At 34.9% G+C, this 19,433-nt stretch overlaps 1 protein-coding gene and 1 non-coding gene across 5 annotated transcripts in view; one reads left to right on the top strand and one right to left on the bottom strand.

Annotated features, from left to right (window-relative positions):
* SGCZ (sarcoglycan zeta) overlaps nt 1-19,433 on the bottom strand; it is a 1,239,166-nt gene that overhangs the window by 240,060 nt on the left and 979,673 nt on the right. For 3 of the 4 annotated variants that reach the window (XM_033225918.1, XM_033225909.1, XM_033225896.1), the window contains exon 3: nt 17,423-17,524. The exons of the other annotated variant lie outside the window; for it this stretch is intronic. In XM_033225918.1, the coding sequence (XP_033081809.1) occupies nt 17,423-17,524 (102 nt within the window). The remainder of the gene's footprint in view (nt 1-17,422; nt 17,525-19,433) is intronic. 4 annotated transcript variants of the gene reach the window in all.
* On the top strand, nt 12,895-12,956 carry LOC117096051. Its single transcript, XR_004442328.1, has one exon. It is a non-coding gene; the product is annotated as a U7 small nuclear RNA (small nuclear RNA).

Below are 19,433 nucleotides of genomic sequence, written 5' to 3' on the forward strand. Positions count from 1 at the left end.
TAATCAAAAGTAATATTTTATATACTTCCCATTAGAAGTTATGTAGTTGTCCATAATATTCATTAATTTTGAAATAGCATATGAGATTAGGTGTTTGATTAACTATTTAGCCAATTTCACATTATTCCAAATAAAATATAAAGCACTGGGAAATATTGCAATTAATTTCTCTGTAAAATCATTTTACTAGATTGGATTATTTTCCAGTTTATCTTTTTGATAAACTCTGTTACCTGGCATGGGCAGGAGTATTTTGATTCTACTTCCCTGGTTTAATTTTTGATGACCAAAAGAGGACCACCAACACTAGAAACATATGGTAACTTGTATGAAACAAAACATGACAAGCTGACAGCAAATTGCAGATATATGAGGAAGGCAAAAATGACATTGTGTTATATAGAGACTGAATTAAGAAGAAAAAGTAGGTGTCATTGTTAATTTGCAGGCATTTGCATTATTTGTGGTCACTTTCTCTTGTCCTCCTCCCTGACAAAATTAAAAATGTGGTAAACTGCAGCATTAGATTCAGTAAAACTTAGAAAAGGAATGGATGGAAAAGTAAAAGAAAAATAAACATGCATTAATACATCAGATTTTGTCCTCCACAAGTACTAGAGGATAGAAAGCAGAAACAAAATGATACTTTATACCAGCTTGTTTAAATAATTCACTTCCAATAGTTCTCAGCAAGAAATGAAATAGCAGACAGCCATTAATTATACCTAAGATAAATTGAAGGAGAATATTTGCACTAATTTGCATTTCAAGAAATAAGAAAAAGTTAGAGAAAATGAATTTAACAAATATTTTATCAGAAAAAAGAGCAAATACTGCTATAATAACTTTTACTTAAGTGATCTTTACAAGAGCATCTGTGGGAATAAAGTAGTGAATATCAGACACAGGAAAAAATAGGACATTTAATTGACTGTTCCTTTTATTGTTTACTTCCTTATTTTCTAGTCATTCAAATTTCAAAATTAATACTTTCGTAACTTGGTTCAAGACCAGACCATGTAATTCAATTTCAGAGTGGTGCCAGGGTCAAAGAAACAGTTCAGCTGCACAAAGTACATTTCAATAGTTCAAAACTTTTATTTGCATATCTGAAAAAATGATGAAAAGAATATAAATCCGTAATTCCTTTCCTGTCCATATTCACTTTTCCAGGATCTGGCAAATAACTACAGTACATTCCAGTTTTTCTCTCCCTCTTCCAACCCCTTTTCTTTCCTTAATTATGTAGGTTGACCTAACCTTTCTTTAGCAAAAAAAGAAAGGACCTGTAACTGAGAAGAAAAGAGAACGAACGACAGGATTCTCTTTGGCCCTGAGGGACAGGGCACTAAAACTGCGGCCTTAAACTGGATCACACTTTGGTCCTATGATAGATACTTGGTATAACAATTTTGAAAACACAGAAATATCTACATAAAATTTGTGATCTGTCTCATGTTTTGTTTTACTATCTGATATAACTTTTATTAATAAAGTGGTGATATTTTTTCATCTTTTTAAATATAAAGATATACAAACGTATAGATGAAAGGATGTTCTCATCGTGAAAGCAAGGGCAAAAAAAGAGGATAGGTAAGATGGCAAGGGTGATTCAGCAATGTAGTAAAACAATTTTAAAGAGTAAATTGTCTATGTTGCGTTTCAAATTATTTGCATACCAAAGTTTAACTCTCCAATTCCTTAAAACGGTAGTCAGTTCTGTGTGTACCTTTTAGGGGGTGAAGACATTAAGGAAATGACAGAGATCTATATTTGGGTGGATGCCATGACCAAGGAAAGAACTTTCATATGATTCGGGGAAAAGAAGAATTCAGCTGAGATAGGAAATTGAAGCTAGAGGTGACTTAAGTCCCCTGGAAATCCACAGAAATCTTATGCGCATAATTGGATCATCCACAGAATACAGAACAAGGATTGAAGCTACATTTTTTAAATTTCTTGTTATTTTATTATTTTATTTGAAACAGGGTGTCCCTTTGTCACCCAGGCTGGAGTGCAGATCTCTGTTCACAGCAGCCTCATCTTCTAGGCTCAAGCCATCCTCTGCCTCAGCCATGTGAATAGCTGGGACTACACCACATGCCACCGTGCCTGGCAAATTTTTTATTTTTTTGTAGAGACAAGGTGTTGTCATGTTGTCCAAGCTGGTCTCAAACTCCTGGGCTCAAGTAATTCTCTCGCCTTGGCCTCCCAAAGTGATGGGATTACAGGTGTGAGTCAGGGCACCCAGCCAATTTTTTAAGTTTCTAAAAGGGCAAGGTGATCAAAGGTAACCTATGGGTTCACTTGTAATAAAAATTGTGTTCTTAGCATCTTAATAAAATTGATGAAACCAAAACTATGTCAAATATATATTTTTCTTTCTTTCCTTAGTGCTTCATAGTGCCAGTCTTGTTATATCTTAGTCAATTAGGAATAAAGATTATTCATTTTGTCACAAATGTGCTATTTCAAAGCAAGTTCTTATTTATAGGAGACTACTTATTTATTCAAAGGAGATGTCAATTGCTGGGCATATAGAATATTACAAGAGGAGATTATACCTAAATCTTTCAATTGTTTTATTAATGCAAACCAAAGGAAAATCGGAGGAAAAGTATGATGAAAGCTCACGGAAAGGTGAAATCATGACAATAAATGATAAGCCTTATTGTCATGATGACAATAAACGATGAGCTTTTACAGTGAGGAGGAAATGTATGGTAAAGAAATGTATATAGAGAACTATCCGCAGTATCTGTTACTGGATTTTCTTTTGATGAGTCTACTGAGTGTACGATGAGAAAAGCACAGAATGATTGAGAGATATTTGTCAAAGGCAGGGTTTTCAAGCTACAGTGCAGGGTACCAAGGGTATTGCAAACCCCTGCCATTAGAGAAGGAAGACCTCCTTGCCCCTGGGCTTTACCTTACTTTTGTTTGTTTTTCTATGATTTTACTTAAGAAACAATGCCACATCTACAGAAAATTATAAAACATCCATCCAGACAATAAAAATAATCTTAATTTATAATAAATAAGAGGGATGGATTTTAGTATGAAGATACCAAGTGTTTCTATTTTTTAACAAATTACATATCTTTGTGCCTTGGTACCATGCCATTAATAAAATTTCTAACACACTCTTTCTCAGAAATATTAGGAACAGTGATGGTCTAATGCATTAAACCTCCATAAACAAAAATAATGGGAAAGAATGAAGTGCTTTTTTCAGTTAATAAAATGTCTGTTTGATATTTCTAAAGAAATATATTTCTTAATCTGAAATTCAGGAGAGTAACAAAGTGTAAGCTGATTGACACTTTAGAGTTTCAGCACCTTGAGGATGAATTCCAAATTCTTTAGCTCTTGAACCCTGCATGCCTGAAACCCTATGCTGCTTTCCAAATTCATGTTTCTCTACTCCTTTATATCCTTATTCTCCAAATATATTTTTTTTGCTCGCACATTCTATGAAATCTTTTTTAAAACTATGGCATCTTGAATATTATAAAGCTGATATTTGAAATTTTTAATTTCAACAGTTTAATAGTTGCAAGGAATAAAATGTCTGATGCTGGTAAAATATCAAGTGTAGATTTAAAATGCATTTTGTGGAATACTTTAAGGATATGGAGCTCTAGATTGAGCTTATCCTAATGATAGAACATGTCCTCCTTATCACCTCCTCAATCATCAGTAAAACCGGCCTCTTTTTTGTTTGTTTGTTTTTAGACAGAGTTTCGCTCTTGTTGCCCAGGCTGGAGTGCAATGGTGTGATCTCGGCTCACTGCAACCGCTGCCTCCCAGCTTCAAGCCATTCTCCTGCCTCAGCATCCAGAGTAGCTGGGATTACAGGAGAGTGCTACCATGCCCTAATTTTGTATTTTTAGTAGAGATGGGGTTTCACCATGTTGATCAGGCTGGTCTTGAACTCCAGATGTCAAGTGATCTACCTGCCTCGGCCTCCCAAAGCACTGGGATTACAGGAGTGAGCCACCACACCCGGCCTCGGCCTCACTTTTATCAGAGAAATGTTTGCGTTGTTCAATTCAAATGATGTATTAGTGTTATCATAATTAAGTTTTTTTACAAAAATAATGAGTCAGAGAGATTTTACCATGAATGTGTAGCATAGATGAATGTGAACGTTGCCCCTCAGTAGTTCATACCCAGCATCTGGTACTGTTTTTTGAGCCGGAGTCTCCTGTTACTCAGGTTGGAGTGCAACCCCGATTTCGGCTCACTGCAACCTCTGCTTCCCGGGTTCAAGCAATTCTCCTGCCTCAGTTTCCCTAGTAGCTGGGTTTACAGGAGCACACCACCACGCCCGGCTAATTTTGTATTTTTATTAGACACAAGGTTTCACCATGTTGGTCAGGCTGGTCTCGAACTCCTGACCTCAGGTGATCCACCCGCGATTCTGCTGCCTCAGCCTCCGAAGTAGCTGGGATTACAGGAGCCCGTCACCACGCCCAGCTATTTTTTTTTTTTTTTTTTGTATTTTTAGTAGAGACGGGGTTTCACCATGTTGGCCAGGATGGTCGCGATCTCTTGACCTCATGATCTGCCCACCTTGGCCTCCCAAAGTGCTGGGATTACAGGCGTGAGCCACCGCGCCCGGTCTACATTTTTAAAATAAGGGAAATGTGGTGGTAATAGAAAAGTTGGAAAAACCCTGAGTAGCAAGCTTCAGAGTCTCAGGGCAGATTAAATTTCAGAAAGGGTGCCTTTGAAATTGAGAATTTCAGATAAAATATCCATGTCTGTGTACCCCCTGGAAAATCTTGGAACATACTTCAGGGTGTGTTTCTCTGGGTTTGAGACTGTTGTTTTATATAATTTCTCAAATCAAACCAAACTGACCTAGTCACAGCTTCCTGGACAAGTAATGTCTTTTATAAATGATTTTTTTTTTTTCCTACAAACATCAAGTGATTTTGAATTCCAATCCAATCATTCTTCAAAGTCCAATTCAAATTCCAATCCAGTCATTCTTCAAAGCCCAATTCAAATACACGATTGATTCATGAACAGTAATTTAGTGTAGAGGACCGGATTTCAAGTCAAAATATTGTCATTACCAATTGTTCACATGCTCAGATCCCAGACCTGACTTCTAAAGAAGAATAACTTTAACTGATAAAAGCAACTTCATCAAGCACCACCATACTTCCATAGTCATAAAAAACAGAACAGTATCATTCTGCAGCTGAAGTACTACCGTCCTGTCTCCAATTTTGTGTTGTTTTTGGTGCATACTACTGACAGGGGGATATGAGTGCTGAGTCAGTTATATTTACACAGATAGGAACATAATAAAGCCATAAAGCCCAGAAAATTCAAAGTTAGATCTCTTCAAATCTTTTTGGAGCATGTAGTCACCATAACTATTGAAAGAATATGACTATTGTATTTTAGACAATACAATTTCATTCTAGGATCTAATTCACCCTTGTTTATATTGGTAAAAACTTTTGAAAGAAGAATAAAAGATCAGGAATAATGAGATCAACTCATATATGCAAAGCATTCTATTTGTCTAAAGTGACGGAGAAGTATTTTTTCAAATATTTAATTTATATTCTTTGAATATGTGAATCATTCATTCACTCAATAAAGTAAATGTTCACTGAAATGTGTACTTTTTTCTGTATGTAAATACACTGTAATAAAAAGTTTAAAAATTGCACTGGGCATTTAATATACAAGAGGCAGTGTTGCATGAAGTGATCAAAACATAAGATTGCTGCTCTACAGAATTTACACTTTTTAACTTTATTCTTTGGAATAAACAAAGTGTTTCATATTTAATAATACAGAATCCATTACATATGTGACACCTGAGACAAAATATCTTGCCACAAACTTATTGAATGTGTTATTTTAGTAGCTGTTAGAGGGGGCAATGGTTTTTGAAGCTGTTGATCAAACATATCACAGGATCATGGAATCAATTTAGTTGGTTACAACAATTATTTATACATATATGTACACCTGCATATAATTAAATTAAAATAGATGGGCTTGGCTAGAATAGATTCGAAATGTTCAGAGTGTGAAAAATGTGCTTCTTACTGTGGTTCATATTCAGAAACGACTGAGAAACACTGAACTAGTGTAAGTATTGCTAATATATTTCTTGTGGTCTGCTTTCTGCTTCTAGGGCTTTGGGGGAGAAAAAGGAATTTTTTAGTAAATCTGTCTCTTCATCATGACTTAGAGGATTCTGTATAGCAGTAGTCAGCCCACATACATGCAAATATGTGATTTTGGGGTAGTGAAGGAATATACTAAGTGGAGAACAATTTCTTTTGGCTTCATTAAAAGAAATAATACTGATGGTGCTTGTAATCCTAGCTACTTAGAAAGCTGAGTCAGGAAGGCTGCTTGAGGCCAGGAACTCGAGGCTCCAGTGTGCAATAATCACACTTGTGAATAGCCACTGCATTCTAGCCTGGACAACACAGCTAGACTCTGTCTCCACAGAAAGAAGAAGAGGAAGAGGAAGAAGTGGAGGAGGAAGAAAAAGAGGAGGAGGAAGAAAAAGAAGAGGAGGAAGAGGAAGAGCAGGAGGAGGAGAAGGAAGGGAAATAACACTGATACTTCTTTAAAATTCCTATTCGCTGGAGAGTGGCATCAATATGATATGGTTCCATGTTTCTTTACGCAAACAAAAAAATATTATAGAGCCTAAGTACCTATTTAAAGAAAAACTACACAGCATGAATCTCAAGACAACTCTTACAGTAAGCCAAGAATGTTACCCAGAACAGGAATAATAATAGAATTCTATAGACATTCCCTTCACCTTCTTACTGAGAAGACTGCGGATTCCTTTCACTGTTGTAGGAATTTCCCAGTGGTTAAGGACATAAGGATCAAAGCTTGACAGACCTGGAGTTGCATTCCTGCCCAACAACGTTTTTTCCTGATACTCAGATAAGTTACCTAACTCGTTTGAGCCAAGTGCTCTTTCACAGCTGTGAGAGTATTCTGATGAGTAGGCTAATGTCTGCTTACTATGGAATGCTGTTAGCACTGGTTGAGAATGTGTCCCAGGCTCTTCAGCAATTAATGCTTGAAAAGTACTTAGTAATTGGTAGCAGGAGTTATTCAAGATGCAGTAAAAGGTTTCTGTTACATAATTTTGTGTGCTACCCTAGGGCTGATTTCTTTCTTTCTTTTTTTTTTTTTTTTTTTAAGACAGGGACTCGCTCTCCCAGGCTGGAGCACAGTTGTGCCATCTCAGCCCACTGCAGCCTGTGCCTCCTGAGTTCAAGTGATTCTCATGCCTCAGCCTCCTCCCAAATAGCTAGGATTACAGGTGCAAGCCACCATGCCCAGCTAATTTTTGTATTTTTAGTAGCGACAAGGCTTTGCCATGTTGGCCAGACTGGTCTCAAACACCTGACCTCAAGTGATCCATCTGAACTCAAGTGATCCACCTTCCTTGTCCTCCCAAAGTTCTGGGATTACAGGCATGGGCCACCGCGCCTGGCTGGTCTGAAAACTCTTAACAATGAATGACATTGTTATATTAGATTATTTTAAGGAATTTAAAGTTACGTAATATTGGCTAGCATCTCAGTGTTACCCTTTTCTTAATATTTTCCTGTTACAGATTCTCTGCAATAGGTTGTTATTCACACAAATCTGGTACTTTACAGAATAGCAATTTGAGCAGATATGTGCTTCCCTTTTGTTCTAGGTCTGCGGTATCATCATCTCTCATCTTTCTTGGGGAAAGACAAAAGTATAGGGTTATATCCTCTCTCTCTCTCTCTGTCTCTGTGTGTGTGTGTTGGTGGAGACAAAGATGAAAAACCACAGGTAATTCTTAAAGTATTTGTTTATAAGGGCAATTAAATTTGAGGTGATGAACGAATCTTCATTTCTTGTAGGGCTTCAGTAGTGTCTGAGAGATTTCACCAGTGACAGACAATGGTGTAATCTCTAGAAAAAAATACACAGTAAGAACAACTCCTTTTAAAGCTGCCCTGACATGCTTTTTTGTTTGTTTTTAAGTCCAAAGAATATCGCACCTCTGCAACCAAGTTTGCCTACACATATTATTTAGGAACTTCAAACTGTCTCCCAGTTTTAATGAGGGTCTTCTACCATAGCATTGTTTTTTTTTCTTTTCCCCACTCCTAACCTGGTCCAAAGTGCTGAAACTATTGCATACTTTCTTCTAAGGTTGCAGTTCAGCATTCAACTGATATAAATCGAAAGATAGATTTTCTTTTCCTGAAGAATATGTAAAAAAGATATTTTGTAGAGTGTGAATTGTTAAAAAGCAACGAATCAGCATTGAAAGATCTCATTCCAGTCGTAGCACTGACTTTTAGGTTGCATGATTTGAGGCAAGTGAGTTGCCATATACAAGACGATATCTTCTTATGTCTAGCATTAGGGATTAAATATAGCCATAAGAATCAAAATGCTTTGTAAATTGCAAAGTATAATATTAAAAATAATTTGAACTAAAATCAGTAGGTATGTGAATGGTTTCAGAGTTTACATCAGTGGGTACATGGGTTGGTTCAAGGGCATATCTAAGCCACATAAATTTGCATAAAGATTTAATTTACTTATGTTTATATTTACATATTTTCCTCAGCTTTTAGTGGACCCAATTAAAGATGTCTGGCTCTAAAAATATTAAAAAGCATTGTATTATGCAAACGAGTGCTACCTTTTCTATGTTCACCACTGGGTGCCTCTTAACCAGCAGGATGCATGCAACCCCTAGAAAGAGGTTTAGATGAATTATTTGCAAATGTTTGCAAAATGGAACAGAAACAGGCTAAGTTTATCAAAATTGCAAACATTCAAGTCCCATTATGTCTAATGCTGTCAGAAATAGTGTAAATATTTGCTATAGATTAATTAAAATAGTCTATTTACAGGCACACAACGTAGAATTTACTTTTATTCAGATAAGGTGTACAGAGGAAGAAGTGACTTGAGGTTTGAATTCTGGCTCACCTTGGAGTCCTGAAACTTTGGATGCATCACTTATACTTCCTAAGTCTCCAGTGATTCATCTGCAAAATGGGAATAAAATGATCTACATTGTCCACCTGACAGGGTTGTTGTGAAATCAAATTCAAATCCAATTAAAGCTTAACATACTATGTTATGTAGAAATCATTAACAATAGCACATATTTGTTTTTGATTGCCTTGCTATAGGTTATTGGCTGGGTAATAATTTGGTAACCAAAATAGACATGTCCCCTGGGTTATTTCTAGGTCAGCACTATAGTGAAATAGCAAACTAAAAATTTAAAACTCTAAAGATTATGAAGCAAATGGAAGTTGTATTGGATGCAAGGGGATAAGGATAACAAAACAGCCAAAGCAAAGTTAACCCATGCACAATTTAATAGTTAACTTCCTTTTAGAACCACTTTTAAGAAGAAAATCAAAGTAAATATTAGGACCCACTTATAAATAAAAAAAGTCAGAGTATATTATTAGACACATGAGATGTGGCCTAAACAGTTGGGCCTAAGGCAGATTTGCTTGAAATAGAAAATATTGAAAACAGAATATTCAAGCATTAAATTTGATAAATCAGAAAAATGACAATAAGTAAATATAAAAAAGAAAAGTAGAAAAAGGAATTCAAAAATATAAAAAATATTTAATTGATTAAAACTAAAACTCTTTCTAAGTAAAAAAATATATAGTAGGAAGACAATTGACTGTTCAGAATGTTTAAATAAAAAAGAAGGAAAAATGCAAAAAGGCAATATTAGGTATTAAATGATATGTCTGTGTAAAGGGAAAATTTTGTATGAAAATAAAATGTAATAAAAGCGAGTTCTGTTGATTTAGAATATTACAGAACAGTTTTCATATAAAAAATTAGAAAATTAGTCAAATATTTTGCCTCAGAAGAGTCTCCATGACTAGGCAATTTCATGGTGGAATTAAATCATACCTTTAAGGACAAGTAATCCTGTCTTACTGAAATTGATGTAATGTATAGGACCAAAATTAAAGTCTCTCAATGACTGGATTTAATGAAATATTAAGAGAAAAGTAAGAAAAAAAAGAGAAAAAAAACTAAAACTGAGTATATGCAATAATTCACAGTAAAGTATTAATAAACTTAATTCAACAGTTTATTAAGACTGCTACCTCATGAACAAGAAAAGTTCATCCCAATAATAAAAGATACATCACCATTTGCACATCTTTTCATGTCATTTACTCAATATATTAAATAACAAAAATGATTAAAAATCATCTTGATAAATATCTACAAATATGGGAAAAAACATACCTGACTAAACTGTAATTTATATAACATTTATGCCTGACTAAAGTATAATCAGGTTAATAGTAGAAGGAATGATTTGTAGTCTCCATGTTACTCGACCTATCAGAGGCTGTTTTTCACTCTTTCAACCTGGAAACACTTTCATCTTTCTTCTCTCTGCTTCCAGGATACCATATTCTTTTGGCTTCTTGACCTATCTCACTGGCCTTTCACTCTTAGACCGTGATTGGCTCTTTCACTCTTCTCAAACTCTTCAATATTAGAGTGCCCAATAATTCATTCCATGGACATCTTATATTTCCCATCTATTCTTACTTCCTTGGTATTCCTGTCCAATCTCATTTATTACACACACACACACACACACACACACGCCCTGCACTTCCAACGTGAAATCTAGACTCATATGTCCACCAGCATGCTCATCTATTAGACAAAATTAATAGTTCCACAGCTGTGCTCCTAACCTACCCCCACCCCTACATTCCCAATTATTCTTTGCAGTGATTAGTGGCAATTGCTGAGACCAAAAAATCTTCATATCATGTTACATTTTCCCTTCCTCTTAATATACCATATGCAAATCTGCCATCAATTCCTTTGACTCTACTTTCAAATCATACTCCCCTTAACAATAATGCCCATCAAATAGTGAGGATTAAATGAGTTAACACATGTAAAACATTTAGTGCAATGTTTGGTCAGGAATAAAAATAATTAAAAATAAAAACGCTAAATGACTAATAGGAAATATGCAATGCTTATAAGGAGAAGATTGTTAAGAAATGTTTCTGAACAACACAAAAGAGGTTTAGAAACAAATGAGAAAAGAGCCATGTTCCTACATAGGGAGACTCAATATTATCAGCTTGGTGCAAAAGTAACTGTGATTTTTGCCATAAAGATCATAGCAAAAGCTGCAATTGCTTTTGCACCAACCTAACATAAAGATGTCCTTCTCCAAAAATTAAATATAACCATAATTAACTTCCCAATGGAAATTTTTATGAAACTTGACAACTGATTAAGTTTATTTTGAGAAGAAAGTGCACAATAGGCAAAAGCTTTTCAAAAGTAGCAAAAACAAAGAACTCACTCTATCAATTAGAAAAAAAAAAATTTACAGCTAGACTTAGGGTTTCTTGCAAGTATATCAATAGAACAGCATAGAGTTACTGGAAATAAATCTGTGTATGCTTGAGAAGGCACTGTATAAGAAAGGTTGTATTTCAATTCAGTAATAAAAAATATGACTATTCCAATTACGGTATTGGGGACTATTGGTTTTTCAAAATAAAGAAAGAAAGAAGGAGGAGGAAGGGCAAGAAGGAGGGGAAGAGAAAAGGAGAGGAACAGGAAGAAGAGGAAGAAGGGCAAGAAAAGAAAGAGACGGAGGAAGAAAGGATCCTACCTAATACATCAAACTCCAGAAAGGTTTTTACAAATCTCCCTCACTCTTTAACAATTACTTCTTTAAATTTTTCCAAACAACCAACAATTTCATAATACAAGTTTATGGTATAAAACAGAAAAAGCAAAAGTCAAAAAAAAAAAAAAAGATTATTTCATAGCACCGTATACCATGAATCCCTACCGTACCCTAACCCATATCTCCAGAAACATATTCACGAAAGTCAAGCTCAAATAAACTAATCTGGATAGAGGAAAAGCAGATAGTATATAGAGAGTGCTAGAAAAATCTCCTAAGTAGTGAGCACTGTGTACACCATGAAAGTATTCTATAGGATAGAAAGTGCAGCTAAGAACCATGGAATTAAAATCCATAACTGGTTGGCACAAATCATTTAGAAACACCTCAAAACCTCAGAAGAGACAGAACAGTCACAGTCTGCCTTTCCCTTTCCAACTACGATCTCTCCAGCAAAACAAACAAAAGTGCTAGACAGTAGCCCCCCACCTCAAATTGTAACTCATCAGGAGTAATCAAACTAAGTAAGAAAAGTGCTTCTATCATTAAACTTAAATATTACATAATTTTAATAAAACCAAATTCACAGACAGTAAAACATCATTATAAGATAAAAGGAAGACTGCAGACCAAAGGAAAATTCTGAGATTCACTATTATACAAAAAATATATGAATTAGAGAGTGTGAGGGCAAAATTTATTTGAAAAAAAGAAAGAATGGAATCATAGAAAAACTCTACGTGACAGTTACTTGTATTTAGAGGAAAAATATAGAGTTAAAAATTATTCATGAAATTATGATGGCTGTGGGGAACAAAGATGACTTAACATAAGAATTATTGCTTTCTCTCTGAAGTAGAAGAAACCAACACACAAAACTGAAAAGCTGTTAAGTGACAAAATAGGTAAAATTTCTCTGAAATGAAAAAAGTGAAATGGTAAAAATACAGCAGGCATCCAAGCAGAACATTCATGTCATCAAAAGGAGAAAAATACCAGGGTGCCCTCAGATTTCTTACGGCAATATTCAGTGCTTGGACTTAATAGAGAGGTGCGTTCCCAAATCTGAGGCAAGGAAGGCATGAGCCATTAATAACACTCCCAGAAAAGAATAAAGACAACAGTCAGACGCCCGAAGCATGAAATATTTCAAGGATTAAAAAACCAACTAGCACTGTTACAGTTCTTTTAGAATCTGCCTAGCAAATTTTCTGGCTTTTCCCGGAAAATCCCCCATGCAGGTAAATAAAACGAATGAAAACTAGCAAACAAAACTAATGAAGAATACAAGGAAGGAAGGAAAGATTTGACTAATGAACTGAGAAATGGAAAATCCATAATATAAAGAAGACTAGAGATGATGTGTAACTGCAGCCATTTATATGTAGAATCAAGGCCAAAGACCCGACGCAGTTAAAGTTGCAGAACGGAATGTAAATATTATGAATTCTGACAAAGTTAAAGTAATATAATTATCAACAAACTGGAAATGAAGAGAAGTGAGGACAAACTGGAGAGCAGCTAATCATCTCCAATTACACTGCAGGGAGTTAACAAAAGCTGTCTGAAATTAAAACATGGAGCTAATGCATCCAGCTTCTTAATGGTATTTATAATCTTTTATTCTTAACCATAAAGACAAGTTTTATTTTAAAAAGTTCTGCAGTAAAGAAATATTTAAGTTCAGCCTTTTTCTAATTTATTATTTTTTCTATTAAATCACATATATTAATTACAAATAGCCTTCACATATCTATATTTATTCTTTTATTTATGCAAATATATAATTTTAGAGTTGTGATATGTTCATGAAATGTTAACAGTATTTTTTTTTTTTTTCTGAGTGTAAAGACTTTGGAGTGGTTTGTGTCTTTTTAAAACTTGACTAAAGTGATTACTAAAAGCATAAACTTTATCTGCATTACAAATCTAATAGGATAATGATAACCATGATAATAAAATGATTAGGAAAGCCTTCAGATATCTACGTATATGAATTAGCTTGTATGAAAGAAAGAAATCTAAATAGAGGAGATTTGCTACGATACCTAAATGAAAGGGTGAGGAGATTAGCATGTCATGTAATCATGTAAAAAGACATTTGCTGTGCTGGCCTGGCCCCATGGCTTTGTGTCTGAATTCTATAAAGAATAATTGAACATACAAGGTGCAAAACAGGTGGAACCAAGAACTGGGTTCACATCACAGTGAAATGGACATGATGGGAAAAACAGAGCCTTTTGCTCACCTCTGCTAATACCGGTGTCCTGAGAACTCAAGACTTATTTGCTTAACTGTGCAGTTACTAGAATTTGAATTATCTGGCAGTAGTTCCTCTGTCACCACGAACAGTCTGCCATGTAGGAAGCTGGGATCAGTGGTAGTGCTGAGATACCACCTCAACGAACAATCCTTGAACAGGAAACACACAATCCAAGAGGGTTGTTCAGTTCGTCTCAGCCAAGAGGTTCTGAAGAACTACATGATGCAAATTTTGCTGGTTAGAAGTAGTTAAATGCATGTAATTTGACCACATGACTACCTTGGACTCATGTAACCTTGGGAAACATACTTCAATTAAGTTTTTTAAAAGCTTGAAGATTAGGTGTCCTAAATTCCTGATATTTTAAATGTTTTGGCCTAAAGTTGGACCAAGTGCCTTGAAAATGGATGCAGAATGTTATAATCATTACCATTTATATAAACTAGCCCAAGTTACACATGCTTTGTATTGTTCTTCTCTGAATAGTATTATATATTTAACTTCATAAATGTTCTATAGTAATCTTCCCTGAGAATAATGTTAATGTTGAAAAATACATTGAATTCTAAGATGTTTCCTGGATATACTATGATATGTTTTTTGTTTACATTTTTGTCGGACAACTTAGAAAAGGTTAATTTTTGAAAAGCATGAAAAAGGGTATAAATTGCTAAGGCTAATAATAGAACTTAGATATCTAAATATCTGTAGATATTTAGTGATGGGGAGAGGGTGAGAGGAGCTTGTAAAGTTGGTCCAGCCCATAGTGGATTAGGTTAGGTGACTAAATGTGCATTTATGGGCGACTGCATTTTCTGTCCAATAGAAATCTCTTTATTATCTCCCCATGTGGAGGACTAAATGCCTGCATTACCACAAAGTAACTTTAAGGAAATTCTGTATGTCAGAGGGGAATACTGGCTAAATTTAAAGACAGCAACAGGGTGGCATTAATGAAGGCTAAACATACACAATCACACACAGAAATCAAAATTCCTGTACCCAGCAGGTTTTCTTCTCTCAGCTTCATCAAATCTTCCAAAGTGCCTCTTAGGTTTTCTAATAGATTTCCTTACCGTACAGCTACAGGAACTTTGGAATTTTATCATAAAATTGTTGACTCTATGAAAATGTGTGAAAAGACTGAAACGTATAACAGAATTTTTAAAATTAAAAATCCCATATCTACTTCCGTTACTGAAATGTTTGTGTTCTACCTTAACCCATGAGTTAAGTACTTTGATAAGTTTGTACCAAACTCACTTAATGATGAGCAAACTAAGGCTAAGAGAAATTGGGGCTGGCTTTCTTGAAGTAAAAAGGCATTCATGGACAAGTGAATCATAATGTGAGAGGCGCTTATAAAATATATTTTCGTCTTTATTTTAAATATTTATCCAACTTTTAGGTTCATAAAGTAGTTCAGCCACTGTGGAAAGCAGTCTGGAGATTTCTTACGTATTTATTTTTGAAGTGTACATGGAGAGAATTTTCCAAGAAGTGTATGAGTCCGCTCCTACTTCTGTTCTTGCACCAGATTTCCTGTCTGGCTACCAATGTGCCTGCCTTTCCCATGCTTCGTAGTTACAGGGAGACAAACAATAATGAAGGAAGACACAGGAAGGACCAGCATCAGGGTTGGGACGTGAAGGGGAGCACATATTCTTCAGTCAATACAGTAGGTTTTGGAAATGCTTGTGAACATGGAGTTAGCTTTCTCAGGGATGGAAATTAGGAAGTGCAAGTGGCCCCACCTCACACTTTCACGCTATAATGTTAGTGGACTCTATCCTCTATGGTCCATAGGTGGAATCCACACATATTCCTGTTTCTCAAGAGAAACTTAACTTGACACCTGTCATTATGCTCTCAGAAATGTCCTGGCTGAGAAGATAAATTCTACAATCTGCCTGATCGTAGAGGGTTTCGCAATCACTTAAATTTTGTTCCCAGGTAGCCACTACAAATGAATCTAAATGACTTCAGAGATAAATCATTTCTCCTGTCCCTGGACTTATCAATAGGAGGCATTTTCAGATAAGTTTTGGCCTATGCTTAGTCCCACTTGCTTCCTATGTTAAGCAGCTTCTTGATTTCCATGTATAAGTTTTAATTCCTTCAAATACTGCATTATTTAATAGTGCCAAACACAATAACTCAGTAAATAACTGTCAAAGACGATGACTTTCAATCAAAGTAATACACTAATATATGTAACCATGCTTTTTGTTTTTCCTTTTCATAAAAACAAAATAAAGCAAAATAAGTAAACTTTTTATTTTAAATTTAATACTTTTTTAACGTTTAATGATGTAAGGTCAGGTATTCATAAATCTGTCTACTGTGTTACTTGTCTGACCGATACCCGGAAAGTAAATTAATATCAAAATAAAATTTCTAGTACCAGAGTACAGTCAATACAGTATATTAGAAGCTGTATCAGTTTTCATATTTTAAAAAAGAAATTTGAAGTTAATATAGTTATCCTAATTACGTGTTTTATGAAAAGCAATCTTTCGTTCTGTTTTCATTTTGATATTTAAGGAAAAATAACTTTGACACAAATTATTCAAATTATGGCTCACTATGCAACCCATTTGCTCATCTTCTACATCAATTAAAATATTAAAACATTATTTTAGCCTAAAATAGACTTTCATATTTACGAAATAAGTATAACCCTTTTTCAACTTTTATATAACACAATTCCCATTATTTCTATCTTAATAAACTTATTTCCACAAATATACATATAGCTCAGGGGGATATGTAATAGGAGATAGGAAAAATTCTATAAGTTTTTGATATATCCAAGATATTTACTACCTTCTGAGAGGCAATGTACATAAGCCAAAATGAACAAAATCTAAGCTACAATATTAATTTTTAGCACGCTTGTAGGAGATAAAACACAGGTAGCACATGTGAACACACACATATTTGAAGGATAAATATTCTCACTTGTTTTGCATAATGTACATCCAGAAATAAATTTAATTTCTACATTAAAATTATTTGTCATTTCTTTTAGAAAATGCATGTCTATTAAAGCTGATGAGATATATAATATGTTGAATTAAAATCATTAATTCAAATCAGTGCCTTTTTGAAAAAAATATTCAAGACATATCAAATGCCCCCTTTGGATTTACTATAACTTTATATTTTAATTTCCAGTGAAAATAGAGAGGCACATTTTACAGAGCAGTAAAAGCAATACTGCAGGTTAGTTCAGAATGGTTCTCTAACATTTGTCGGGTTGAAACTAACCTCCACTGATTTTCAATTGTTTTATCATTTGATTTCTAAACATAGGTGTTTAGCTTAGGGAAGCTAAACACATGCTGAAGAGATAAGGGGATTCTATCCTGCTATTTCAAGCTAAAACATAACCTCTAAATTATCTTTTAGAGTAAACCAAAGCCAGTATCACATACCTTTCGAGAATGAATTTCTTTCACATACAATGGAAGTAGAAACTCAGATATACCTTCAAGTCGGATTCCCTTCTTGGTGACTCTCAGATTTCCCATACCATCCTACAAGCAATGAAATACAGTTCACTTTTAGGTTAATTGGAGAATGAATATCTGGCCACAATTTTCTTAGGCCTAAATTGAGAAAACAGTGAGCTCAAATCAGTGATGATTTAAGGAAAATGAGAGACTGAATCTACTTAATTAATGATTGCAGCACTTTGCATGCATATAGAGGGCTCTGTTTAAAATGAACAGGAAAAGAGGATTTGAAGGACTGTGTCTTCTTCCAGCCCTACCAGGGACTAGGATTTGCCCATGAGTAAAGTCTTTACTTTCTTCATGCATCAGTCTGTTCAACTATTTATTTTGTATAATGATGCTTGCTACCTGACTGTTGGAAAGAGCTTTGTTTGCAGAGAAATCTAGTAATATTTTTACATTACAGTCACACAAATAACTCTAAAATATTCAGTCACATTTGTACAATAGTTTTAACAGTAATTAATGATTGTCTGATATTAGTAACCATGATGTTCTAGTGTTCAAACCTGTCAGATTCTTTAGAAAATAGCAGTTTATGAGAAGGATACAACAGGTACACAAATAATGCTTCTGACAGAGAATAAAATAACTAAGCAGAATGCTATTGGGAATTAAAGAAAGGAGGTTTTATATCTGATAAGATAGTAAATCATTTCTCATGGAAGAGATTGACTACGATAGTCATTAAGAATGTGGAATTTCGGCCGGGCGCGGTGGCTCACACCTGTAATCCCAGCACTTTGGGAGGCCGAGGCAGGCGGATCACAAGGTCAGGAGATCGAGACCATGGTGAAACCCCGTCTCTACTAAAAATACAAAACATTAGCTGGGCGCCGTGGCGGGCGCCTGTAGTCCCAGCTACTCAGGAGGCTGAGGCAGGAGAATGGCGGGAACCCGGGAGGCGGAGCTTGCAGTGAGCCGAGATCGCGCCACTGCACTCCAGCCTGGGCGACAGAGAAAGACTCCGTCTCAAAAAAAAAAAAAAAAAAGAATGTGGAATTTCAACAGGGAAGGTGCCTGGAGGTTGGAACAAAATGAACATAGCATCTGATCTCACTAATGTATGAGATTTCTATTTTCGAATATTGGGAGAGAAAGCAATGGAGAGTACATTTTGGGGCCAGAGAAAGGAAAAGCCACAGATACAAAGCTAAGGAGGATGTACTTCAGTCAGATTCCAAAAGAAGACACTACATAAAGGTTCTTACATAGTTCAACGGCTTGAAATGATTGGACGCAGGCTTCAAGAAGATTAATCTGGCAGAAGTACTGTTTAGGACTAACTGATACAGTATTATTAATAATGCATAACTGGGGAGTAGTTTGAGGAATATGGTAGAAGAAAAATTTACAGACTTGATGGCTAATTTTATGTGGAGATACTGAAAGGAATAATTTTTAAGATTAATCCAAGGTTTCACAACTAAGCATGAATAAGAAAATATAGTCACTTTAAAAACAGAAATACTAAAATTTGTAAGCTCAATCCCAAAGTAAATTTAGCTTTTCACTTTCTAACACTATATCTTCATTACAAAATTTGTTATATATATATAATTATGTATATAAAATCATATTATCGATTATAATCATAATCATATACAATTGATCATATATAATCATATATAGTTGATTATATATAACATATAGTTGATCATGTATATAATCATATATAATCAATGATATATAATCATATTTTAATTATAGGACAATACATAATCATATATAATTATATATGCTTATCTGTATTAATGTATACATATATATATCTCAACCAGCACATCCACAGAAAGGGATGAGGACGTGGGCTGGGCACGGTGGCTCACGCCTGTAAAATCCCAGCACTTTGGGAGGCTGAGGTGAGCAGATCATGAGGTCAGGAGATCAAGACCATCCTGGCTAACACGGTGAAAACCCATCTCTACTA

The sequence above is a fragment of the Trachypithecus francoisi genome, unplaced genomic scaffold (assembly GCF_009764315.1).
Source record: "Trachypithecus francoisi isolate TF-2019V2 unplaced genomic scaffold, Tfra_2.0 Contig01440, whole genome shotgun sequence".
NCBI lineage: Eukaryota > Metazoa > Chordata > Mammalia > Primates > Cercopithecidae > Trachypithecus > Trachypithecus francoisi.